Raw genomic sequence first — 27,678 nt, forward strand, 5'->3', positions numbered from 1 at the left:
TTAGATCAGAGCAGTGACTGTATATGAATAGGTCAGGGAGTTTATAGCGATAGGGCGGAACTGGCTGAATTGGAAGAGGACGGGGGAGAATCCCAACATAAACATAGTGAAATATTGAACATATTTCTACTCTCACTCAAAGAAAAGACCTCTCCACTCTTCCGACGTTATCAATGGTGCGGTCGCTTTCAGTTTGGGTGTTTTCGTGGTGTTCCCTGAGCTTCCCTCACATTTCCCCGCCGTATTTGTCACGGAGGGAGGTGGTGGAACGCACGGCCGCCATCTTTGGGATCTGCCTATAGTACGGGAATCGAGCATCTGGGCCCCAGTTAGTCCAAGGGTGGAGATTTTAGACAACTCTACACACCCAATCTAAAGCAACAAATCAGTTGACAACTTTGAAAAACATCAGAAATCAGTGCAAGGAAAATATAATACAGGAAAAAACGAATCCAGTTCTCTTCCTGTCCAAAATTGGCTAAACCACACGACATTATCTGCTCCGCTCAAACCATCCAGGCCTGTCGGAAGGGTGAGTTTAAACTGGCTAGGAATAACTAATAGATAGCCTCATATTTTTAACGCCTTAAAATGTAAATGGTACGATGTTAAACAATGCTTGTAACGAAGCCCTAAAATGTACTAATACCTACAACACTTGTCATATCACCATGTATTGCTTGCACACCACATAAGATACTAAGTTGGCTTCCATGGCTAGCTAGTAACATCAAGTTAGCTGCCTCAAGTTCTCGGCTGCTGAGCTAGCCTTAGCATGATTTCACATCGACCATACTACTCGAATGTGGTGTAGGTAACTAGCTACCGGTAACTTCGAATTTGTTGACATTGGTAAACTAACCAACTAGCTAGCTGGCTACCTAGCTCAAGTTGACTGCCTTGTCTAGTACAGTATTAAATGTTTTGTCGATTTGATTTTGGGGAGTTAAGAACTTTGAGCGAAGTCCTGGCTATAGCTAGCTAGCTAGGTACTGTTATGTGTTAGCTATGCCACTACTAGCCTTGGCTAGGCAGCTTGCCAGCGAGCAAGCTATATGGTTATGGAGTCAAGGGACGTTTCTCAATGATGAGTTTGCCTTGAACGTGATTCGTCACTTAACAATCTTGCTACTGTACTATCACATTAACTAGGGTACATATGAGGTGTATGTTTCAGAGATCAGATGGTAAACAATAGTCTGTTTTGTTTTTATGTTATCTCTTTCTTTGACCCGCACGGGGTTTGTTTACAAATGCGGGGTGTTCCAGTCGTTATGCAACATTAATATGAACAGAACACTTCTAAATGCATTTGAATAAGCCTACAATTTATTATTTTTAAGAATAAGATAGCATTTGGCAACAGTTTGCATCACCATCCAGCTGCTATTACCTTAGTTTAGACCTCTCTATGATTGGATTTGTTAGCTATGTGACATTCATACTCCCCAAGCAATTAACGTTGGCCTAAAAGTGCTCCATAAATGATGGAAGGCACGATAAATGGGATGTCCTCCTGGCATATTGATTCAGAATTGTAATTTCCCTGTGTGTGTGTGTGTGTGTGTGTGTGTGTGTGTGTGTGTGTGTGTGTGTGTGTGTGTGTGTTTTGGTCAATGAAAATTAAATAAAATGGGTTCTACTTCACCTTGTGAACTGAAACGAGTAGGCTATGTGTTCATACTCATTTCATTTGTTTATGGGTGTCTATTACATAATCATTAAAACAAAGGGGTCGGGTCAATTTAGTTTTCAATTCAGGAAGTAAATTGAATGCTGCTAATGGTTTTCTAATGTGAGGATTTATAAATTCATGAATTGCATTTCAATTCACTTCAAAAATGGTATAATGCGTAATGCAGAGAGAGACGCACATCCCATGGATGGACAATAAGGATGGCCTATGTTTTTATCCACACCTTTACATTGTCAATATCTGAGATGAATGATTAGCCTATCACAGACCACATTACACTTACACAGGTAATACAATACAGTTGTTTTCCCCTATAAGTGCTCCAAAGCAAAACCGTTGCTAGGCCTGTATAAGCTATGATAGAAGAGTCTTAATGCCCGAAAAAGTCCCAGCAGTGCCTATAGCTGAGCAAACAGGAAATGCAGTGCAGTGACAGCATGCAGAGGGAATTCCATCCCTCCAGATTTGTTGTCCTGTCCGGCTGCATTCTTGCTGCCTCTGTGTGTGTGTGTAGGGTGTCAGTGGCACGCCGAAGTGTTTCATTAAAGGTATCAGTTCCATCGCTGTCACTGCTTTCACGTGCCTCCTGCTGTTCAAAACGTCATCATCATGAGAGAGAGGCTACAACAACAAGGCTCATTCATAAACAACAATGGCAATAAAGAGCCACAGTCGCATGCCGTTAATGAGACTTTATTTCAGGGCTGTGGCTGCGTCTGTGCAGCAGGGTAGTGAGTGAGTCGTCCAGTGTTGCGGGACAAAAGATGTCTGCCTGCTGTGCCTGAGGGACTGGGGTCTGGCTGTGCTGTTCCTCCCAGGCCGAGAGGGAGAGGAACAGTCTTGTGACTCTGGCGTCAGAGAGGGAAAGTGTTGCTCAGTGTGTCTGTGTGCAGCTGATCATCTGAGCTGGCTGGGCACTGTCAACTTTCTTCAGATAACTAGCTAGCTATCAATAATTACATAATATTTAAGAGCCAGCAATAAATTACATGTTTATTGAGGCATACAGATGAAAATATTTTTGAATTACCCCCCCCAAAAATAATTAGGCACTAGTCAATTTTCTGGTGTTGTCGAGGAGTGGCTATGTTACTACCACATGTTGGTCTTCCTCAGGCAATGTTAGATTAGGCCTAGTAAAAAACAGTTCAGCTTTTTTATTTGAGAATTGAAAATACCCCCTAAATATGTATTTGAGTCAATTGACTGAGGAAGTGTGTCTGTATTGACCTGTACAGGTCTAACAACTAGCTGGTTTTATGTTATGGATGGTATGGTGCATAGCTCGTGTCATCTCTTCCTTAGTTATCTACTGTGTTGTAATGTTGGGTTTTCTTTGTGTGAGGTTATCAGCTGCAGTGCTATTTTCTTTGTCTGTGTGCATACCAAAATAGTGGAGCAAGAGGGTGTTGGGGGAGAGGCGGAGTCACTGTCTATCAGCCCGGACACAGCACACTGGCTTTCTTACAGTAGTTGCTGTTTCTATGGAAACAGGAGACTGTGATCTCTTCCTACTTCGTTCGCCAGAATGGACCGAGAGCTATAACTGGCCACTCTCCAGAGCTCAGCCTTACATCACTGGCCAGTGTGACCATCCCTCGCTCCTATTATTAGGCTCTCCTGTGGCATCCAGGGACGCTCAGAGGGCCGTGATCCTAGAGTAATGGGCATACTAGTTTCTTTCTCATTGTCTGCCTAAAGCAGTCCGTGCCGTGCATCATATCCGAGGGAGAGAGCACTGGACTGAGTAAAAAAGTTGAAAGCACAGCACTGGTGTTTTTTCTTCTTCAAACCATTAATGACACAACTGAATTCTTACACCTGATGAAACCCTTGAGACAGACTGCACACAACTCTTGTTCCGTGTGTCTTGGTTCTACTCTACTATGGGTGTTGGCTGTCACTGCACTTCCTCTACCTCATACTCAGCATGATACCTTGCTGTTTTGGTGGGAACAAAGTAAGGAAAAAAATAATAATGACATTAACCACGTTTCCATCACAGTTTTTATGCGAGTAAAGTCATACCGTATATATATATTTTTTTTTACGACAGCTGTCATGTAAACAGGAAGTTTCGGTACAATTTTACATATGCAGACGGATCATTTCTTTCGACGTGGTGGGATCTGTTTGTGTTGGTAAAATTGATTATGCGAGAAATGGCGGTGGAAACGCCTTTTTATGCGCAAATATTGATATAATAACCATCATATCAAAGTAAACTTGGAGTCACTCGATGATATGGTGTGTGGGCCTCCCACTACGACTCGGGAAAGCATGCCGTTTATTAGGCTACAGTTTATTAAGCGCCCCCCCAAAAGCCATATTATAACCTATGTGTTGTGATAATTGCGTTGTTTGCTCTATAACTTGTTAATTCATATGCCTTGTCACCGATATATAAGCCTAAAGGCAAAGACAATAAGAGGACACAGTGGCAGAGTAAATTCAACCACACCTTTGTTTTATCACAAAACCTGATAGTAACCTCTGTCCAGTGAAGTCCACAAAGCATATTGCATGTAAAGTAACAGACATGACCTACAGCATGGTTAAGAAAGTTAATGTTTCCAACATTTTTGGACCACTAAAAGTTACCGCAAGTCGCAAAGAACACAGGAGCTGGCTCCACTATTTCAGCACCATTTGAACTTCAACATTTCAACATCATCAAATAACCTCTGCTTAGTCTAATACAGTGACAATTAAAAGAGACCAAAAACGATTTAGTCCAATCAATGTAAGCTATATGATTTGGCTGTCCATGGCTCTGATTTCTGTGTGTATGTATTTGTGTGTGTGTGTGTTTGCAAGTAGAAAAACATGTTGACTCACCCTACTTTTTTTTTTACCATTATTTAACTAGGCAAGTCAGTTAAGAACAAATTCTTATTTTCAATGATGGCCTAGGAACAGTGGGTTAACTGCCTTGTTCAGGGGCAGAACGACAGATATTTACCTTGTCAGCTCGGGGATTCGATCTTGCAACCTTTCGGTTACTAGTCCAACGCTCTAAATCCGAGTTTAACACCTCTGAAATTGTCTTGATTACCAAAGCCAAACATTTTGAATTGCTTGCAGTTAAAGTGAACATATATAAGGACTCCCACATCACTGTAGTCGGCTGCTACAGACCGCCCTCGGCTTTGGGAGACGCACTAAACTCTCTTTCTGATGTCCTGCACAACTTAAATGACTCTGAATTAGTTATTTTAGGAGATTTGAACTGGGACATGCTTACATCTCTATCGGACACTTTTAAAGAACTGTGTGACTCTGAATCTTGCTCAATTAATTAATGCGCCAACAAGACCGAATCCCAGAGCACCTAACAAATCAACTCTATTGGACATTATTCTAAAGAATACCCCTCAAATACACATCGACTGGGATATTCTGTAATGATGTTAGTGATCACTGTGCAATTGCTTGTGTTAGAAATGCAAAAATGACCAAAGCCAAACCCCGTTATATTTTAAAAGACATTTTAGACATTTTGATGAGCAAGTGTTCTTACGTGATATGTACCATAATATTGACAGAGTAAGTCTGATTCCTGATGTTGACACTGCCTGGAACTATTTTCATATGAAATTTGTGTCCATTTGTGATAAGCATGCCCCTGTGAAGAAATTTAGAATCAGTGGAAGGGACAATCCCTGGTTTTCAGATAATTTGGCAGAATTAATTAGAAAGAGATATCTCTTGGGCTCAAGCTAGACATACAAATGTTCCTATTGACTGGGCCTCCTTCAGAGTGCTAAGAAACAAATGCACAGGATTGATCAGGAAGTCCAAATCAGATTACTATTTAAATGCAGTCACAGATAATCTAAACAACCCTACCAAGTTCTGGAAGCTAATCAAATCAGTGTCAGTTTCTAATGTATCCTCTGGCCTTCCTGACCATTTAATGATGGATTCTAATGAAATGAAAGAACAAGCCGATATTGTAGGGGTTTTTAATAATGGTGGGGCTCAGGCCTCTAATGTAAGCTCGGTTACAGTCAACTATGATATAGGCCCTCATGTGAACCATTTACAACTTTGAGCCCGTTTCTTATACTGATGTCTATAAAGCACTAAACGCAGTAGACACTAAAAAGTCTGCAGATCCAGACAACCTGGACCCCTACCTCTTAAAGAGAGCAGCTGGTATTATTACTGAACCTGTGGCTTACATGTTCATTTTGAGTCTCTTGACCAATTCCATACCCAGTATTTAGAAATCAGCTTATGTCCTCCAACTGCTAAAGGGTGGAGATCCCTCAGATGCTAATAACTATTGTCCTATCTCCAAACTGCCTATCCTAGCCAAAGTCTATGAATCCCTAGTGAACTCGGTTAAAAAAACTTCTTCATTGAAAAGAACATACTGAGTGGGGTTCAGTCTGGCTTTAGATCAGGGCACAGCACCACAACTGCAGCTATGGCAGTGGCAAATTACATCATTAATGCACTTGATAAAAAGCAACATTGTGCTGCTCTGTTTTTGGATTTATCAAAGGCTTTTGATTCAGTTGACCATGAATTGTTGCTAGTAGACTCAGAAACATTGGTCTCAGTGAAGGGGCATTAAATTGGTTTAGGCATTATCTTTCTGACAGAACACAATGTGTATATACTGACAATCACAAGTCTAGCTTTCGTGAGATTAATATAGGTGTGCCCCAGGGTTCCATTTTAGCTCCAGTGTTGTTCTCAATTTTTATTAATGATTTGGGAAATGGGATGCAACCAGCAAAGTTACATATATATGCAGATGATACAGTCATATATTCAGATACAGTCATGGTTCAGGCTGTTGAAGAGCTCCAGACTGCTTTTCAATCAACGCAGGCCTCCCTTTATGGTCTCAAACTGGTCTTGAATGTATAGAAAACTAAATTCATGACCTTTACCAGAGCTAGAACTCTGCCAGAGAAGGTTATCATTGTCACATCTGGTGGCTTATCCATTGAAAAAGTGTCATCCTACAAATACCTAGGTATGTGGTTGGATGACAAGTTGTCCCTTAAAGGTCATGTGGATAATCTTGTGACAAAGCTTAAATTGAAAATTGGGTTTTTATTTTTGTAATAAGGCTCGCTTCCCGCTTATGGCTAGAAAGAAGCTTGTTCAGGCCACTTTTCTCTCTGTAATTGATTATGGTGACTTGTTGTATATGCATGCAGCCTCCTCTGTCTTACAGAGACTGGACACTGTTTATCATGCATCCTTGCGCTTTATTACAAATGCAAAGTCACTCACCCACCATTGCACCTTGTACCAAATTTTAGGTTGGACCTCACTTTATATGCTCAGAAAGATACGTTTGTATGTGTTCATCTACAAAGCCCTTTTGGTTAAACTCCCTCTTTACCTCTGTAGTCTGGTCTCCTTCACCACCAGCAGTTACCATACCCGGTCTGCTAAGTGGTTGCTACTTAAAGTCCCCAGGACATTTACAGTATTAGGCAAGACTGCCTTCTCTTCTAGTGCACCAGAGGCATGGAATAGTCTACAATCCATGCTTCATCTAGATATGTTAGTGCCACTGAATTCATTTAAAATATTGATGGGAGACTCTGTTACAGAGGAGTGTAAATGCTTTTTTTAGGCTGGATCATGTATGTTTTAATGATGTAATGTATTGATTGTTGCTGCCTTCTTGGCCAGGTCTACCTTAAAAAGAGTATCTCGGTCTCAATGGGCTTTTCCTGGTTAAATAAAGGTTAAATCATTTTATTTTTTAACATTTTATTTTTATTCGGTACAGGAAAACTTAAGCGATAAAGTACATTTTGTGAACACTACGTCATCACGCAGATTTTTATGGTCAACAAGAGCAGTGCCTCTTTAGTTATAATGACAACATGGCCCGAACCTGACTTTGCAGGAAAGTGTTGAAAGGAGGCTTATTCCGAGTTCATGGATGCCCCATCCCCCCATGTAGGCTTTTCACCATTAGATAATCACATTAGAAGTCCTATTCACTCTCTCTGTCCAGGCTGTTGTATCTTCTATGTCCCGGAGAATCAATTTCACCATTCACCCCCTCTCAATATCAGAACTTGATTGATTTTGGGTCCTGATTTTGGGTCCCATGTGGCTCAGTTGGTAGAACATGGCGCTTGCAATGCCAGGGTTGTGGGTTTGATTCCGACGGGTCAGCAGTACAAAAAAAGTATGAAAAATGTAAGCACTCACTACTGGAAATCTCTCTAAATAAGTGCGTCTGCTAAATAACTAAGATGTATAAAAAAAAATATTATTAATGTGCTTGCTAAGTGCTATTGTGCTAGTTCTCACTCTCTCTCCTCTCCATCCCCAAGGTGTGTACACATATGAGGCCGCTGTCCTGCAGATGAGCCGTCGGTGGGGGCTGTCGCGTCGCTGTCGCACATCCAGATAATCCCTGGCCGCGGCGGTGGCAGCACTGGCACGTCCCCCCCTTAGCATGCCCAACACCAGTCGGGCGGGGAGCCTGAAGGACCCCGACGTTGCTGAGCTCTTCTTCAAGGAGGACCCTGAGAAACTGTTCTCAGACCTGCGAGAGATCGGACATGGCAGCTTCGGTGCTGTCTATTTTGTGAGTACTTGGACCCACCACTCTGTGCTCAGTAACAGAGCTGGACTTCCATTCAGAACTGTTTAAGATATAGGGCAGGGTGTTGACTTTGTGTTTTTCTTCAGGCACGAGATGTGCGGACCACTGAGGTGGTGGCCATCAAGAAGATGTCTTACAGTGGAAAACAATCCAACGAGGTAAGAGACAGATTGTGCATCAAATGCCATTGATGTTACACCAATTACCTTTCATAATTCTAGTTTTGTTAGTAAGCGTCTCTCACTCATTTGCAAATATAATTTTTTTTTTTCCTGAAAAGCTCAAAAATATGTAAATCAGATAATTGTGTGACAATTTCAGCACAGAGGACAAACAATATTATCTATTAATCCCATGATAATTTATTTAATCAGTGGTGTGATGAAACATCATGTGTTCTCCAGGAAACAATTGCTTCATGTTATAAAGATTACCCAACTTCAATGAGTTGACACAGTAGAGGGCTGTTGCTGAAGTTGTTTGCTGTCTCAATATTGGTTTACCGTGAAAAGGCTCATTAGCATGTATTCTAACAAGGCCTATTCCTTCAAGATCCTGTCCTCAGTGGGTTCGGAAGCATTAGACCTACAGTTTCTGTAAGGTTTGGTGTCCAAAGGGATTTGTTGTTTTTCTCAGCAGTTTAGAATTAAAACATCTTACTCGAGATAAGTGTATTTGCTTAAAGTAGTGGAACTGCCATTCAGTGGCCTATTCCCTAGGGTTCAGTCTAAAAACAGTTGATAATCAGATTTGAATCTGGCAAAATGACTGGATTGGGTAATTTATTAACCCAAAGAAGTAGAGTGGAACTCAAAGGGAAGTAACTAAAGTTCCATGTAGAACACCTAATACTTTCAGCCTGCATCTATCTCCTTATTGTTTAAAGGGGCAATCTGCAGTTGCTACATCCATTTTTGGATTTATACATGAATGATATACTTGATTCTTGAAAAATATAACTTATAAATAAATGCCATATGAGCTTAGTTCAACAGTATTACCCCATCGGAACCCAAAATATAAGCTTGTTTTACTCCAGTATATGTAAATGTTAGCAAACACTGTATAGCTTCAAAACATGCTTAAAACTATAATTGTGATATCGTGGATGGTCAGTCTATAAATTTGAGTGGCTAAATTTCTCCAGGCACATCCCTCAGCTTTTTTACCAAAACAAGATGCTGGGAGATTGGTCCTTTTAAAGCTTGTTATGCAAACATGATGTAATTGTTCCACTGTTTTACCTAACAGAAATGGCAAGACATAATCAAGGAGGTGAAGTTTCTGCAGAGAATACAGCACCCAAACAGCATAGAGTATAAAGGGTGCTATCTGCGAGAGCACACTGCCTGGGTAAGAGTGTTTTCTAAATGGAAAATAATGCTATGATAACGTGGTGAATAATCTGAAACAGTACATTATTTAGCCCAGTATAACGCTCTCTCTTTCTGTCTCTGTAGCTGGTGATGGAGTACTGTCTAGGCTCTGCCTCCGATGTCCTGGAAGGTAAGATGGCAGTTTTGAGATTATAAGACTGGTTCTTTGTGGTTTTCCCCATGATTTGCAGCACTTTCATCCTCTCTCTCTCTCTACATCCTCTGTAGTTCACAAGAAACCCCTACAAGAAATGGAAATAGCAGCGATTACCCACGGTGCTCTACAGGGGCTAGCTTACCTTCATTCCCACAACTTGATTCACCGGTGAGTCCTCCTCGTACGTGTATGTGTGGACGTGCTAGACTGACTTCTTTGTGCCCTAAGGGAGGGAGTGTGCCTGTGCCAGTGGAACAAAGGTGTAATGACATCATCTCTCTCCTCTGTCTGGCTGACAGAGATATCAAGGCAGGGAACGTCTTGCTGACAGAGCCTGGCCAGGTGAAACTTGCAGATTTTGGTTCTGCCTCCATTGTCTCGCCAGCCAACTCTTTTGTGGGGACGCCATATTGGTGAGTTTCAAAATTCCAATGTATGAGAAAAAATCGATGGTGTTTGAAATATGGGGAAGAATTTAGAAATGTGGCACCATCTAATCTCATTCAATATTTTCCATCAAATCAAAAGCAGTGTACCGGTCATTAAAATGGGGATGTTTCCTCAGGATGGCCCCAGAGGTAATCCTGGCTATGGACGAAGGTCAGTACGATGGGAAGATCGACATCTGGTCTCTGGGAATAACCTGCATTGAATTAGGTAAATTCTCTAGTCCATGTACTCTGCTCTGGTTCAACTCTAGACTAGCTCTCCTGTTGTTTTAATGCTCTCCTTTATTCATTCCATATCTCAAACCAATATCTGGCCAGAGAAGAATGTAGACTATTTGTTTTTCTTCTTCATACTGGTTTGAATAATACAGTGCCTTCAGAAAGTATTCAGACCCCTTGACATTTTCCACATTTTGTTTCGTTACAGCCTTATTCTAAAATGGATAAAAAAGTGAAAACAGGTTATTAGACATTTTTGCAAATGTATTCAAAATAAAAAACATACTTTATTTACATAATTATTCTGACCCTTTGCTATGAGACTCAATTGAGCTCAGGTGCATCCTGTTTCCATTGATCACTTGATTGGAGTCTACCCGTGGTAAATTCAATTGATTGGACATGATTTTGAAAGGCACACACCTGTCTATATAAGGTCCCACAGTTGACAGTGCATGTCAAAGCAAAAACCAAGCCAGGAATTGTCCATAGAGATCTGTCTAGGCACAGATCTGGGAAAGTGTATCAAAACATTTCTGCAGCATTGAAGGTCCCCAAGAACACAGTGGCTTCAATCATTCTTAAATGGAAGAAGTTTGTAACCACCAAGACTCTTCCTAGAGCTGGCCATCCGGCAAAACTGAGCAATCAGGGGAGAAGAGCCTTGCTCAGGGAGGTGACCTAGAACCCAATGGTCACTCTGATAGAGCTCTAGAGTTCCTCTGTGGAGATGGGAGAAACATCTAGAAGGACAACCATCTCTGCAGCACTCCACCAATCAGGCCTTTATGGTAGAGTAGCCAGACGGAAGCCACTCCTCAGTAAAAGGCACATGAGAGCCCGCTTGGAGTTTGCCAAAAGGCACCCCCAAACTCTCAGACCATGGTCTGATGAAACACATATTGAACTCTTTGGCCTGAATGCCAAGCGTCACGTCTGGAGGAAACTTGGCAGTATCATGCTGTGGGGATGTTTTTCAGTGGTAGGTACTGGGAGACTAGTCAGGATTGAGGGAAAGATGAACGGAGCAAAGTACAGAGAGATCCTTGATGAAAACCTGCTCCAGAGCACTCAGGACCTCAGACAGGGGCGACGGTTCACCTTCCAACAGGACAACGACCCTAAGCACACAGCCAATACAATGCTGAAGTGGCTTCACGACAAGTCTCTGAATATCCTTGAGTGGCGCAGCCAGGGACTGGACTTGAACCCGATCGAACATGTCTGGAGAGACCTGAAAATAGCTGTGCAGCCACGCTCCCCATCCAACCTGACAGAGCTTGAGAGGATCTGCAGAGAAGAATGGGAGAAACTCCCCAAATACAGGTGTGCCAAGCTTGTAGCGTCATGTCATACCCAAGAAGACTTGATGCTGTAATCGCTGCCAAAGGTGCTTCAACGAAGTACTGAGTAAAGGGTCTGAATACTTATGTAAATGTTATATTTCAGTTTTAATTTTTAATAAGTTAGCAAACATTTCTAAAAACCTGTTTTTGCTTTGTCATTATGGGGTATTGTGTGTAGATTGGTGAGGGGGAAATTTTTTTTTAATCCATTTTAGAATAAGGCTGTAACGTAACAAAATGTTGAAAAAGTCAAGGGGTCTGAATACTTTCAGAAGGCACTGTAAATCTTTTGTCTGTCTTCCTATTACTTTAATATGACATCTATCTGTATTCCTCCTTGTTATGTTTTACTGTTAGTGGATCTTGGTAAACTATTGTTTTCTCTAATCTCTTTGTTTCTAGCTGAGAGAAAACCTCCACTGTTCAATATGAATGCGATGAGTGCCTTATATCACATAGCGCAGAATGAAAGCCCCACACTGCAGTCAAGTGAATGGTATGTCATGTACAGTGAGGGGAAAAAAGTATTTGATCCCCTACTGATTTTGTACATTTGCCCACTGACAAAGAAATGATCAGTCTATATTTTTAATGGTAGGTTTATTTGAACAGTGAGAGACAGAATAACAACAAAAGAATCCAGAAAAACACATGTCAAAAATGTTATAAAATGATTAGCATTTTAATGAGGCAAATAAGTATTTGACCCCTCTGCAAAACATGACTTAGTACTTGGTGGCAAAACCCTTGTTGGCAATCAGAGGTCAGACGTTTCTTGTAGTTGGCCACCAGGTTTGCACACATCTCAGGAGGGATTTTGTCCCACTCCTCTTTGCAGATCTTCTCCAAGTCATTAAGGTTTCGAGGCTGACGTTTGGCAACTCGAACCTTCAGCTCCCTCCACAGATTTTCTATGGGATTAAGGTCTGGAGACTGGCTAGGCCACTCCAGGACCTTAATGTGCTTCTTCTTGAGCCATTCCTTTGTTGCCTTGGCCGTGTGTTTTGGGTCATTGTCTTGCTGGAATACCCATCCACGACCCATTTTCAATGCCCTGGCTGAGGGAAGGAGGTTCTCACCCAAGGTTTGACGATACATGGCCCCGTCCATCGTCCCTTTGATGCGGTGAAGTTGTCCTGTCCCCTTAGCAGAAAAACACCCCCAAAGCATAATGTTTCCACCTCCATGTTTGACGGTGGGGATGGTGTTCTTGAGGTCATAGGCAGCATTCCTCCTCCTCCAAACACGGCGAGTTGAGTTGATGCCAAAGAGCTCCATTTTGGTCTCATCTGACCACAACACTTTCACCCAGTTGTCCTCTGAATCATTCAGATGTTCATTGGCAAACTTCAGACGGGCATGTATATGTGCTTTCTTGAGCAGGGGGACCTTGCGGGCGCTGCAGGATTTCAGTCCTTCACGGCGTAGTGTGTTACCAATTGTTTTCTTGGTGACTATGGTCCCAGCTGTCTTGAGATCATTGACAAGATCCTCCCGTGTAGTTCTGGGCTGATTCCTCACCGTTCTCATGATCATTGCAACTCCACGAGGTGAGATCTTGCATGGAGCCCCAGGCCGAGGGAGATTGACAGTTCTTTTGTGTTTCTCCCATTTGCGAATAATCGCACCAACTGTTGTCACCTTCTCACCAAGCTGCTTGGCGATGGTCTTGTAGCCCATTCCAGCCTTGTGTAGGTCTACAATCTTGTCCCTGACATCCTTGGAGAGCTCTTTGGTCTTGGCCATGGTGGAGAATTTGGAATCTGATTGATTGATTGCTTCTGTGGACAGGTGTCTTTTATACAGGTAACAAACTGAGATTAGGAGCACTCCCTTTAAGAGTGTGCTCCTAATCTCAGCTCGTTACCTGTATAAAAGACACCTGGGAGCCAGAAATCTTTCTGATTGAGAGGGGTCAAATACTTATTTCCCTCATTAAAATGCAAATCAATTTATAACATTTTTGACATGTGTTTTTCAGGATTTTTTTTGCTGTTATTCTGCCTCTCACTGTTCAAATAAACCTACCATTAAAATTATAGACTGATCATTTCTTTGTCAGTGGGCAAACGTACAAAATCAGCAGGGTATCAAATACTTTTTCCCCCTCACTGTAGCTTCATCAGAGTTGACTTATTCTTTAGGAGAAGGCATTTGTCCACTTTTATAGTGTGTCATGGTGGGAACGAAACTAACTCTTCCTTCTTGTCCCCGTCTCAATTCAGGACGGATTACTTCCGAAACTTTGTAGATTCTTGCCTTCAGAAATTCCCCCAAGACAGGCCCAACTCTGAGGTGCTGTTAAAGGTAAGATCTCTCAGATATCTTATTTATGATTATCATGATCTACCAATGCCAAAATGTATAGATAGATATCTAGCTAGCTCTTTTGACTTGATTTTGAGTGTATGTTAAATAAATAAATGAACGTGAATCATACCCACCCTCAACTCAAAAGAAAATGATTGGCCCCTCTGCCTCCCTCTCTTTCTCAGCATGCGTTTGTGCAGCGGGAGCGGCCCGACTCTGTCCTGATGGACCTGATCCTGAGGACCAAGGTTGCGGTGCGGGAGCTAGACAACCTGCAGTACCGCAAGATGAAGAAGATCCTCTTCCAGGAGGCTCACAACGGCCCTGCAGCCGAGGCACAGGACGGCGACGAGGAGGTCAGTCACCCAATCTGGCTCTGCTCTCCTGTGGAGTTTAGTTTGAGATTAGCATGGTTTATACCAGAACCATTGTAGTCTTTGAAAACACCCTAGGTAGGCTAGAAATAATAAAGATATTTCATTTGTAAATGCGCATTTCCCACACTCAATGTACATGAGGTAGAAAACAGCACACAAACAATATTCAGCAAGAAGTGGAAAAAACGGATCATAATACATCAAATCATTACCTACTAATACAACATATAGACTTGAAGCAGATTTAGTTGTGTTTTAAACAAGGAAATAGTTTAGTAGTAGTTTCTCTAAATGCACTCATATATTTAGGTTAAGGGAGGCCTGGTGAGGGTGGCTTGGTTCTCTCAACATTCACTTGTTCCTGTTTATCCTCTGCTCATAACCTGCGATAGTTGACACACTGATTCAAAAAGTATTTCACTCACCTGTGTCTTGCTGTTGTTGTGGCATTGTCCCCAGGAACCGGAGAACAGTGGCAGGACAGGCACAGTGAGCAGCGTTGGCAGTAACCAGTCTATCCCCAGTATGTCGATCAGCGCCAGCTCCCAGAGCAGCTCTGTCAACAGCCTGACCGACGCCGGAGATGACAAGAGCGAACTGGACATGATGGAGGGAGACCACACAGTCATGTCCAACAGCTCCGTCATTCACCTCAAACCGGTGGGTAGAGATGATCTTGGAGCTGCAGAATAACTGGACACTGCCTTAATTATAGTGACATGATTCGGTGAAATGCACGACATAGTGATTATATTGTTTCCTAGTGGCTTTCACAGATTATTTGTAAGCGTTTTTTTTCTGCCGTTGATGTACTGCGTTGTATTTGTTTCCTCAGGAGGAGGAGACGACTTACCGTGAAGAGTCGGAACCTAACAGCCGGCCGCTCACTGAGCCCCAGTCTCCCCCTGCGCACACTCCACGGCCAAAACACCACCGCAACCGCGAGCACTTTGCCACAATACGCACAGCCTCCCTGGTAAGAGCACATCGAGCCGTAGAAATACAATGATACTGTAGTTAACATGATTTAAAAATTGACCCTTAAATGCCCAGTGCAGTTAAAAAAAATTCTGTGTTTTATATACATTTCCACACTATGAGGATGGAATAATACTGTGAAATTGGGATAATGATTATAATACCCTTTTATTGTAAGAGCTGTTTGAAAAGACTGCCTGAAATTTCAGCCTGTTTTGGTGGGACGGAGTTTTGGCCTGCCTGGTGACATCACCAGGCGGTAAATTAGTTAATAGACCAATAAGAAAGAGAGTTTCAAACCTCTGCCATTAACAGCTAGTATTCAGTTTCCCACCCCCCACTCAGACCCACTCAGTGTGTCAAATCGGAGGGCCTGTTGTCCGTACCTCTGGCAGTCTCTATGGGGGTGCCACAGGGTTCAATTCTCGGGCCGACTCTTTTCTCTGTATATATCAATGATGTTGCTCTTGCTGCTGGTGATTCTCTGATCCACCTCTACGCAGACGACACCATTCTGTATACTTCTGGCCCTTCTTTGGACACTGTGTTAACAAACCTCCAAACGAGCTTCAATGCCATACAACACTCGTTCCGTGACCTCCAACTGCTCTTAAATGCTAGTAAAACATATGCTCTTCAACCGATCGCTGCCCGCACCCGCCCGCCCGACTAGCATCACTACTTTGGACGGTTCGGACTTAGAATATGTGGACAACTACAAATACCTAGGTGTCTGGTTAGACTGTAAACACTCCATCCAGATTCACATTAAGCATCTCCAATCCAAAACTAAATCTAGAATCGGCTTCCTATTTCGCAACAAAGCCTGCTTCACTCATGCTGCCAAACATACCCTCCAACACTCTACTCAGCAAATTGGATGTAGTCTATCACAGTGCCATCTGTTTTGTAACCAAAGCCCTATATACTACCCACCACTGCGACCTGTATGCTCTCGTTGTCTGCTCCTGTAGAAGAGTATAAGAGTCCAGAGTTCTATGATAAGCATTATGTTTCCCCCAGGTGACCCGTCAGATGAAGGAGCACGAGCAGGACAGTGAGCTGAGAGAGCAGATGTCAGGCTATAAGAGGATGAGGAGGCAGCACCAGAAGCAGCTGATGGCCCTGGAGAACAAGGTGAAGGCTGAGATGGATGAACACCGGCTCCGTCTGGACAAAGAGCTGGAGAACCAGAGGAACAGCTTCGCTCAGGAGATGGAGAAACTCATTAAGAAGCATCAGGCCGCCATGGAGAAAGATGTACAGTCGTTTTCTCACGTACTCCATACTTACTTCATCATTCATACTCTGTCTAGATTCTACTGCTGTTCCCTAGGTCGCTGTTAAAAGTTATTGTTTTAAATTAAGTTTTGGGGGTGTTTTCAAATGTTTATTTTGTGTGTGTCTGCAGGCAAAGACCTTTACTAATGATGAGAAGAAGTTTCAGCAGCACATCCAGAGCCAGCAGAAGAAAGAGCTCAACAGCTTCCTAGAGTCCCAGAAACGAGAGTACAAACTCCGCAAGGAGCAGCTCAAGGAGGTAGGGAATCACATGCAGTCATACAGATGAACAGTCACATTTTAAGGCTACACACACAGTATACAAGGCTTCAAACATTGCTATATCATTTGAAGAAAAAACACATGACATGCACAAATGTTTGCCTACATGATCCTCTCAGCATGTCAGACAAACCTTTACAGAAAATGTGTAAATATGGACAGCAAGCTCCTGTTTAGAATTTCTTAAAGTGGCAATCTGCAGTTGAAACGATAACAAAGCATTCTCCCCGCCACTGATCTGGTTAAAGGTTGAGGGATGGGGCCGGAGAAAGTGTAACCACACTCAGATTCATAGCCAGAGCTATGGATGCAAGGACTGACCATCCATGATATCAACATTATAGTTTTAACCATGTTTAGAGGTTATACAGTGTTTTTGTTAACTTGACTTCGTTTACAAACATTGGTAAAACAAGCTTATATTTTGGCTTTTGATGGGGTACAACAGTTGAACTAAGCTCACGAGGCATTTATAAGTTATAATGTTCAAGAAAGAATGGGTTTATATCATTCATTAAGATGTCTAAAAATGTCGATTTCCCCTTTAATCTCTGTCCTTGTTCTTCCCCCAGGAGTTGAATGAGAACCAGTCGACCCCTAAGAAGGAGAAGCAGGAGTGGCTGTCCAAGCAGAAGGAGAACTTCCAGCACTTCCAGGCTGAGGAGGAGGCCAACCTGCTGAGGAGACAGAGACACTATCTGGAGCTGGAGTGTCGACGCTTCAAGAGGAGGATCCTTATCGCACGCCACAACGTGGAGCAGGACCTAGTGAGAGAGGTCAGCTGTAATCACTCAGCTCTCCTCATTCATACAAATCAAATCAAATTTATTTATATAGCCCTTCGTACATCAGCTGATATCTCAAAGTGCTGTACAGAAACCCAGCCTAAAACCCCAAACAGCAAGCAATGCATGTGAAAGAAGCACAGTGGCTGGGAAAAACTCCCTAGGAAAAACTCCCTAGAAAGGCCAAAAACCTAGGAAGAAACCTAGAGAGGAACCAGGCTATGAGGGGTGGCCAGTCCTCTTCTGGCTGTGCCGGGTGGATATTTTAACAGAACATGGTCAAGATGTTAAAATGTTCATAAATGACCAGCATGGTCAAATAATAATAATCATAGTAGTTGTCGAGGGTGCAACAAGCACGTCCGGTGAACAGGTCAGGGTTCCATAGCCACAGGCAGAACAGTTGAAACTGGAGCAGCAGCACGGCCAGGTGGACTGGGGACAGCAAGGAGTCATCATACCAGGTAGTCCTGAGGCATGGTCCTAGGGCTCAGGTCCTCCGAGAGAAAGACAGAAAGAGAGAATTAGAGAGAGCATATTTAAATTCACACAGGACACCGGATAAGACAAGAGAAATACTCCAGATGTAACAGACTGACCCTAGCCCCCCGACACATAAACTACTGCAGCATAAATACTGGAGGCTGAGACAGGAGGGATCAGAAGACACTGTGGCCCCATCCGATGATACCCCCGGACAGGGCCAAACAGGCCTGCTCTCGGTCTTGGTTTTGTAACCATGGCTCAGCTGTGTGTTCTGCTCATTTTCCTACTTCCATATGTTTTGTAACCATGCCTTTACCCTGTGGGATCCCATTCTCTGGTTGTCATGCTGCCCTTTCTCTTATAGAATGCAGTTTTAGCCTAACCTGTATGGTTGTTCCTCTCTGCCTGTCCGTCTGTGTGTAGGAGCTGAATAAGCGTCAGACGCAGAAGGACCTGGAGCATGCCATGCTGCTGCGGCACCATGAGTCCATGCAGGAGCTGGAGTTCCGCCAGGTCAACACCATCCAGAAGATGAGGGCTGAGCTGATCCGCCTGCAGCACCAGACAGAACTCACCAACCAGCAGGAGTACAACAAGAGGAGGGAGAGAGAGCTCCGACGCAAACACGTCATGGAGGTCCGACAGCAGCCCAAGAGCCTCAAGGTGAACACACACATACTAACACACACAATTCCCATAAACTGTTGTTGTTTTGTGTTACCGTTAATGGCCTTTATGTAGGGACCTGACCCCTCACTGTTCTGTTTGTCCTCTGTCCCAGTCCAAAGAGCTCCAGACCTGACCCCTCACTGTTCTGTTTGTCCTCCCTCCTCTGTCCCAGTCCAAAGAGCTCCAGACCTGACCCCTCACTGTTCTGTTTGTCCTCTGTCCCAGTCCAAAGAGCTCCAGACCTGACCCCTCACTGTTCTGTTTGTCCTCCCTCCTCTGTCCCAGTCCAAAGAGCTCCAGACCTGACCCCTCACTGTTCTGTTTGTCCTCCCTCCTCTGTCCCAGTCCAAAGAGCTCCAGACCTGACCCCTCACTGTTCTGTTTGTCCTCCCTCCTCTGTCCCAGTCCAAAGAGCTCCAGACCTGACCCCTCACTGTTCTGTTTGTCCTCCCTCCTCTGTCCCAGTCCAAAGAGCTCCAGACCTGACCCCTCACTGTTCTGTTTGTCCTCCCTCCTCTGTCCCAGTCCAAAGAGCTCCAGACCTGACCCCTCACTGTTCTGTTTGTCCTCCCTCCTCTGTCCCAGTCCAAAGAGCTCCAGACCTGACCCCTCACTGTTCTGTTTGTCCTCCCTCCTCTGTCCCAGTCCAAAGAGCTCCAGACCTGACCCCTCACTGTTCTGTTTGTCCTCCCTCCTCTGTCCCAGTCCAAAGAGCTCCAGACCTGACCCCTCACTGTTCTGTTTGTCCTCCCTCCTCTGTCCCAGTCCAAAGAGCTCCAGACCTGACCCCTCACTGTTCTGTTTGTCCTCCCTCCTCTGTCCCAGTCCAAAGAGCTCCAGACCTGACCCCTCACTGTTCTGTTTGTCCTCCCTCCTCTGTCCCAGTCCAAAGAGCTCCAGACCTGACCCCTCACTGTTCTGTTTGTCCTCCCTCCTCTGTCCCAGTCCAAAGAGCTCCAGATTAAGAAACAGTTCCAAGACACATGTAAGATCCAGACCAGACAGTACAAGGCCTTGAGGAACCACCTACTGGAGAGCACACCAAAGTCTGACCACAAGGCTGTCCTGAAGCGTCTAAAGGAGGAGCAGACCCGCAAGCTGGCCATCCTGGCTGAGCAGTACGACCACTCTATCAACGAGATGCTCTCCACACAGGCTGTGAGTCACACCGGGATTTTAAAAACACTGCAGGAGAGGGGATGACTTTCTAAAAAGCTGACTACTGATGATAGGCATTTTGGCAATGAGTCGGATGAACTCGTGGATAACATTTGTATCTCTCTGCGTGCAGGTTGAATGGAAGTTGCTAACTAGTACGCTAGCAGATACCTATAGACTTCCGGTCATTGTGCTAACGCTAGCTAGCATTGGCTTGTGGAACTACCTCTAACTTTCTTTATACTGGACACAGAGACATAGAAATGGTACCCATGAGTTCATCTGACTCTGGGGAAGTAGATGAATCCCTGTACAACTTATATTTGTGCCTCTACCTGATGGAATCGCTGTGCTCAATGCAATGGCACTTACAAATGTAGATCCTTCAAACACCCCCAAACAGGGAAACAGATCCCAATCAAAGGTGTTATCATGTGCTCCACTAAGGCAGTTATTTATCTTATAACTTGTCTTTGTGGTAAAATGATGTGGGCAAAACGGAGTGAAAATTAAAAGTATGAATCTTGGAGCATCGTAGCACTATTAGCTGCTAAAACTCAACCTACCCAGTTGCGGCCCACTTTTTGGAAGCGAACCACTCGATTTCGTCCCTACGTTAAATCGGCATTGAACACGTCACCCTCCCTAGGAGAGGGGGTGACCTCGACGATTTATTGTTAAAACAAGAAACTGCCTGAATCTTTAATTTAAAGACCCTTGCTGCCTTCGGTCTCAATGTAGACTTTGATCTGAAGCCATTCTTTTGATTACTGTGATTTTGCAATTCTTTGTAAATGTTTGTAGGCCTATGTAGCCATATTGTATCTATGATCGTATGCTATCATTTGTTTTTTATATGTTCTATTTATATCTGTAAATGAACCAATTATATCAAGCCACACCCGGCCATGATTACAGACACCTGTATCTGTCCTTTGACACTATATAAACTAGTGACCCACAGTGTTTCATTATACCCTGATGAAGACAGCTTGTCTGTCCAAACGTTGGTTATTCAATTATTGCATCTGAGCTCCTAGTGTGCGGATCTCCTTTTTTTTGTTGAAGTAGATAAAGGGCCTTATTGCCAAAATCACAAAGTATCCCTTTAACATTGTACTGTCTGGCTCCCCTCTCATCTCTAGCTGCGTCTGGATGAGGCTCAGGAGGCTCAGTGCCAGGTGCTGAGGATGCAGCTGCAGCAGGAGCTGGAGCTACTCAACGCCTACCAGAGTAAGATCAAGATGCAGACGGACGCCCAGCACGACCGTGAGAGGAAGGACCTGGAGCAGAGAGTGTCCCTCCGGAGGGCCCTACTGGAGCAGAAGGTCTGATCTTCCATACTGGGACATTTTTTTGAACATGGGTTGCGTCTCAATTCGCACCCTATTCCCTGTATAGTGCACTGTGGTCAAAAGTAGGGCACTTTTAAGTGGAAAGGGTGCCATTTGGGATGTAGTGGCAAAAAGTCTCAATTGACATTTGGGCTTATTTAATTTCAAGCTCCAGACTTTGCTGTTATCATTGCTAAACCAGTGCTATTTTTACACAAACATATTATAGTACTGAGCAGCTGTGTGTGTGTGTGTGTGTGTGTGTGTGTGTGTGTGTGTGTGTGTGTGTGTGTGTGTGTGTGTGTGTGTGTGTGTGTGTGTGTGTGTGTGTGTGTGTGTGTGTGTGTGTGTCTTCAGATTGAGGAGGAGATGCTGGCCCTTCAGAACGAGCGTTCGGAGAGGATCCGTAGTCTGCTGGAGCGCCAGGCCAGAGAGATCGAAGCGTTCGACTCGGAGAGCATGCGTCTAGGCTTCAACAACATGGTGCTGTCCAACCTCTCTCCAGAGGCCTTTAGCCACAGCTTCCCCGGGGCCCCAGGCAGCTGGGCCCACCCCCAGACACAGCACCACTCTGGGGGCTCCTCTCAAGGGCTACACTGGGGCAGTGGAGGGTCAGGGCACCAAGGCAGCCATCACCAACACCACTACCATTCTGGTCAGGGAGGGTCCCCCATGCAGCAAGCCTGGGGCCAAGGCATGCAGGGAGGCGGGTGTCCTCAGCCGTGGGGCCACCCCTCAGCAGGGCCCCTGGGGGCCAGAGGCAGTGGAGGAGTGCAGAACAGCCCTCAGGCACTGAGCAGGACAGCCTCAGGGGGGCGCAGTGAGCAGGCTATGAGCAGGAGCACCAGTGTCAACTCTCAGATATCCAATGGGTCGCACCTGTCCTACACATAGACTCCCAGCCTAGCACCAGAGTCAGAGTAGGGCGCTGCAGAGTGGGACAGCATGGGCTGAGCTCTACTACACCTCCACCTACTTCCCCTCTCTCTTATCCCTTGTTCCTCTCCTGTCCTGTGTACAGATGTGGATGCGTGTGGAAATAAATGTTGCTCAGGTCAAAAGGGCTGAAAGAGGCACACCCCCTCTACACAGCAGTTTATTAGCACACATACAGATCAGTTCTTCTGTTTCTATAGAAACCATTCAGTGTCAACACTTAATACTTCCTCCGTTCTTTATTTTACAGTTCTCTCTCTTGGAAATCATTTTCATGTACATATATATGTGCCACTGCTCTCCTTTTGCACCACTGAGACCACTGTCAAAAAGCCTTTTGACATCTGCTAACTGCTTTTAATTTTTTTTTTATGTAGTCACAGCAAGCTAAGACAGCCAATGAAATTCCCTTGCTCCAAATTTCATAATACATTGGCCCATCTATCCAGTTACTTGATTTTTTATTTTATTTTATTCTCCTTATGCCAGCCTGTTTTTATGGTTATTTTAAATAGCTGAGATTGTTTCTCTTTCCAAATCAGAAGAATGTTTTGCATTCTAAAAGATTTTAACAGGGAGAGATTTAAAGAACTGCTCAGATACCGTATAGAGCTCTTTGACAATACCTGAAACAAATGAAAGTTGGTTTGAAATGATCATTTAGGTTTGAGGATGTGAGGGCTTGTATTATGGCTTCTATAAAACTAGCTTTTGTTGTTCTAGCCAAACCTACTTTATTAAACATCTCACAAACTTAGTTACAGGAATGTGGTGACATTTTGTGGATAGTATTTTTTTAGTTTTCACATACAAGGATCTAAGGGTTTTGTAGAATTAGTTAAATTATGTTGAACTGTTCTTATTTGTCTGGTTTTTTTATTAAGAAAGAAAATATTTTGGGGAGAATTGCAGCTGGTAAGAGCAAGATATTGAGCAAGATATGTTTTTTTTAGCAGATGTTATATCATTGAGGTAGGATTTTTGTTGTGAAATTCAGTTACACTTGCCATTTGAAAGCTCAGTGTTTACATTTAATATATTGGAGAAGCAGTAACAGACAGTGAACCTTTTTATATCAATGAGCATTTAGCCAGCATTTAGTGATCTGCATTTTATTTTACACCTCCCTGTGGGAGTTTAAGCTGCTAATCCATCCATTTGCCAATAAGAACACTAAAGCAGAATATGAATGTTTTTAGATGCTATTTGTTTTATTTGTCTGTTTCGGATGCAAAGCTAGGGGCCAGGCTGACCATAGCTTCAACTATGGCCATATTCAACTCAGTTCTGTACTACTGTACTGTGTGATGCTGGCCACTAGGCTGCAGTCTTCACTTATTGTCAACCGTTCCTTAGGCCATAATAGCCCACCTACAGTAGATCCGAATCTTCACTGTTTAGGGTTTCCAAGTGGGTGTGTGTCTCTCATAGCATTACTACATCAGTCAAACCCAGAGGGACATGGCAGAGCCTGAGCCATAATAAACTATAGGCTTAGCTAACAGCTAAAAGTTTATATGTATGTTAATAATCAGTAAGATGGTGCCTTTCTATGTCCTGATACTGATCATTCATTCTCAGTGTAAAACTTGCATATTTTTTGAATGTTTTAGTTCAGCTCAGATTGATAAAGTTATTACACTTCAAACTAGTTTCCATTTAGTTTACACATTGGCATTGTTCAATGAAAATGATGTATCTCAGGATGAGAGGATCCCAACATCTGTCCTCGTGTACCTCTGAAAATGATGTCCATATCAGGAGGTTTGTGAAGTGATTAGTTGAACAGAAGTTCTGAAGGTGATAATATCATGCATTCAGGTACTTGAGGGCTGGTTCTGGGTGTCTCTGCTGTGCGGAGGATGACAGATTGTGAGTTTCACCTTAGTTGGCTGAATGACCGAGAAGGAGGATCAGTATAATTCATGCTGGGCTACATGATTGTCAGATACAAGAGCAAAGACTCTGTAATGCCTTTAAGAACCCTGACATTTTCAGTTGATTTTATTTGAGTGCCTTTTAAATACTGCTGCCTTGTCAAAGCACTTTATACAGTATAAACAATGTATACAGTAAAACAGATGGTAGTTTGACTTTATTTTAAGCACAGAAACCCGAGGGATGCATCTAGTGTGTCGGTATTATGTGGTTTGAAGTGAGGAAGTTGAAAAGTCTAGCTAATAGTTGACCTTAAAGTCCGATACGGAGTCATGATTTGAATGCCTGGGGTTATTACAAGTGAGTTACCAGTATGTAGACACATTTCTATGGCTCTCTGGAGGATTCATGTTGGACAAGAACAAAACAGATTATAGAGTATGGTGACGGGGTTAGTTAAAGGACTTCTATTGTATGCTTGGTTAAAAAACACCTTTCGCACAAAATGTTCCAGGCCAGGTTTAACATGAAAGCAGTGGGTACAGTAGAGCAGAGCTTCCATAAGTAGAAAAAAGTAGTATGGTTTCAGAATGTGTTTGAAAGGGAAAGATGTAATCTCTATGTGAAGGCTGTTTTTGACCATAACAGCAGGCTTGGCAAGGAGTACATGTTTGTGGGAGCTGGTTAATGTAAGGCAGTCAAAGTGTTTAAAATGATAATGGTCCACAACTTGAGCAAAACTAAGAACTCCGCAATCAGGAAAGAAGAGCCCATCTCACCACCCTAAAAGTAACAATGGCAGGTGAATGAAGCTCATATACTTGTTACTGGTGTTCAGCATGTAAATATAACACTCACACTAAATGATCATTCTACACTTATGTTGGTGAGTGGTTAAAAAGTGGTTAAAGCTGGAATCCTTAATGGTGAAACTGCCATGTCCATTTGGGATATTACAACAACAAAGAAGTTACTGCATAAAAACGAACCCCCCCAGACATCATTGCACGTGCAATTTTTTTTTGCCACACTGCTCGACGCGCCTCTCATTAGTTTTGTCCACAAAACAATAACAAAGGTGCTGGGGCGGGCAGTGGCACAGTTTTCCTTAATGCAGATTCCATCTTTAAAGGTGGCAAAGCACTTATGTAGTTATTTACTTGGACACCCACAGTGGGTTCTATCCATGAACATGTTCTCCACTTTTTGGTATTTTCCTCTAACAGGTTTTTTTTTCAGGGGTGAGTTTATGCCATTTTGGTTCCCCTCTTTTCTCAACTTGCATTCCCTCACACACCAAGTCTGCATTTATTATGAGGGTAACTATCTCCATCTGGAAATCTAAAACACTTTAAAAACATATATATTGAAAAGGCCACGAGGCTTAAAAAGACCTAGAGATGCAGATATCTTAGGAAATGTATCCTCTTTTCATTAAAGTGGGGTGAAATGTTCATATTGTGTGTGTATATATACAATTTAAGAGATTAAACATTTTAAAACTGAACTTGCATTGTGAAAAAGAAAATAACAAATAATCTCTAAGACTAACATTATTTAACTTGACAGATACTAACCAAATATTAAACAACGCTGAGATTGGTATGAGGGTCTGTAAAAGTAACTGATGAAAAGTGAGCTTGGTTGTGTGTACACTGACTCTTACTGCTTCCTGTGCATGCATAGCCTACACTGTCATTTTCCTTTACTGTCACACACTTTGTTAGTCATTGCCCCCCTCATGAAGCCTTTCATTGCAGTGAGTCTATACCTCTGGTATGTTTTCTCCTATTCCACCCTCTCTACATTCACATCCACCAGATTAGTAACTATTCTGTTTGTTCTTGTTGAATGTGATGCTGCAATTGTGCAGCAAAAACGTGTTTGATTTCAGGGGCACAAAGATGCTGGGAAGATTTGTTTATTTTTTGAGACGTAGGAGAAGTTTGTTTTTAAATGGTTGCAGACTCTAATCCCCCATTACAATTCTCCCATATCTGCCTCTGGATCATATCCAACTGTCCTTTCCAAAAAGCAAGCATGGGTCTCATTATGTTACAGTACATAGACTGTCCCAATACTCTCCAAAACCTTCCACCTCTTGTTTCCTTTCATTTGTAACCACAGAGGTCAAAAGCCTCAATAGGTTAATTTACCAGTATAATGCTTATACCCACCAAGTCTTTTATGAATAGTGGCCAGGGGGAAAAAGGAGCGGTATTTCTGATTATTGGGACCTAGCCCTTGTTCAGGTCAACAGCTTTTTCGGGCCAATGGTTCATGTCAGGCCAATGAAAGGTCCTTGCTATCTGTGATCCTTGGGACGTTCCTACCCCATTGAAGTTGATATTTTAAAATGGTTAAGGTAAAAGTTTGGGTAGGGACGTCCCAAGGATCCCGGGAACGCACTAAACGCCAATGAAACCTCATCTCATACGAGATCGATTGCCAACCCGTCACACCATTTTGTTAATTCCCCCCCCCCCCCAAAAAAATAATTGTTTGACTACTTAGATATTTTTTATTCATATTTGTTTTAATAATTTACAAGGCTTCTCCACCAACCTGAATAATGTTTTAAATTATCATTTAACATTGATGTTGTCAACTTTTGTCCTACTGACTGAAAGTATGGGATACTGAGTGAGAAACAAGCTAAAGAAAAATGGAGGTCCTCCCTCTGGTCAAACACTGTGCCATACCAGAGCTGCCAAGCCCAAACACCACTGCATTGTTTCATCTCAAGAGTTACCTAACATTACCCTTGGCTTGGGCTGATGGCATGAAATCGCATGATATGAGCCGTTCTGGTCAGATGGTCAATGTAGAGGCTTGAAAAGATGGTGACAGGCTACTTATGAAAACAGAGGGTCCATTTCTATGAGGATGTCAGTATTCTTCCTTGGCACAGCATTACCACTACAACTCTTATATAACCTGTATTAAAATGTATAGATTGTGAAACCTGTTATTGAATGTCTGAAAGATTATGAAGATTATACATTTTCACCAACAAAAAAATACAAAAAAGTGAGTGGAAATGTGTAAAAAGATTCATAAAACAGAAGAATAAAAACTAGGATCAAATGTACTATTTTGTTTGTATTATAATTACTATTGTGCTGGCAGAGAGATATTGAACAGAAATCAGCTGTAATAAAGTAATTTTAGTATATAACTTGTGTCCTGTCGTTTCAATTTGGAGCATAAGAAATTACTTTTTTTTGTTGAAAATGTGTAGTTTTTACAGAATCATTGAGCCTGGTTGCTATTCTCTGTCCAGCTATTACATTCCTCTCCTTGTACTCTGTGTCATTTGGCATATGTATGGAGTGATTTCAGCTGTTGTATTTTAATTTGTACCAGGAT

General features: G+C 42.9%; 1 protein-coding gene across 1 annotated transcript; it reads left to right on the forward strand.

The window, feature by feature from the left end:
* Positions 1-27,487, forward strand: LOC106613037 (serine/threonine-protein kinase TAO1). The gene is made up of 20 exons (XM_014214916.2): positions 1-532; positions 8,014-8,270; positions 8,375-8,446; positions 9,540-9,641; positions 9,749-9,794; positions 9,893-9,989; positions 10,121-10,234; positions 10,387-10,478; positions 12,238-12,331; positions 14,061-14,142; positions 14,331-14,501; positions 14,982-15,182; positions 15,358-15,498; positions 16,524-16,760; positions 16,912-17,040; positions 17,636-17,839; positions 18,758-18,997; positions 19,949-20,161; positions 21,307-21,489; positions 21,853-27,487. Exons 2-20 carry the CDS (start codon positions 8,139-8,141, stop codon positions 22,387-22,389), a joined length of 3,087 nt encoding a protein of 1,028 aa, XP_014070391.1. The 5' UTR covers positions 1-532; positions 8,014-8,138; the 3' UTR covers positions 22,390-27,487.
* Positions 27,488-27,678: the final 191 nt, after the last annotated feature.

The sequence above is a fragment of the Salmo salar genome, chromosome ssa09 (assembly GCF_905237065.1).
Source record: "Salmo salar chromosome ssa09, Ssal_v3.1, whole genome shotgun sequence".
Taxonomy (NCBI): domain Eukaryota; kingdom Metazoa; phylum Chordata; class Actinopteri; order Salmoniformes; family Salmonidae; genus Salmo; species Salmo salar.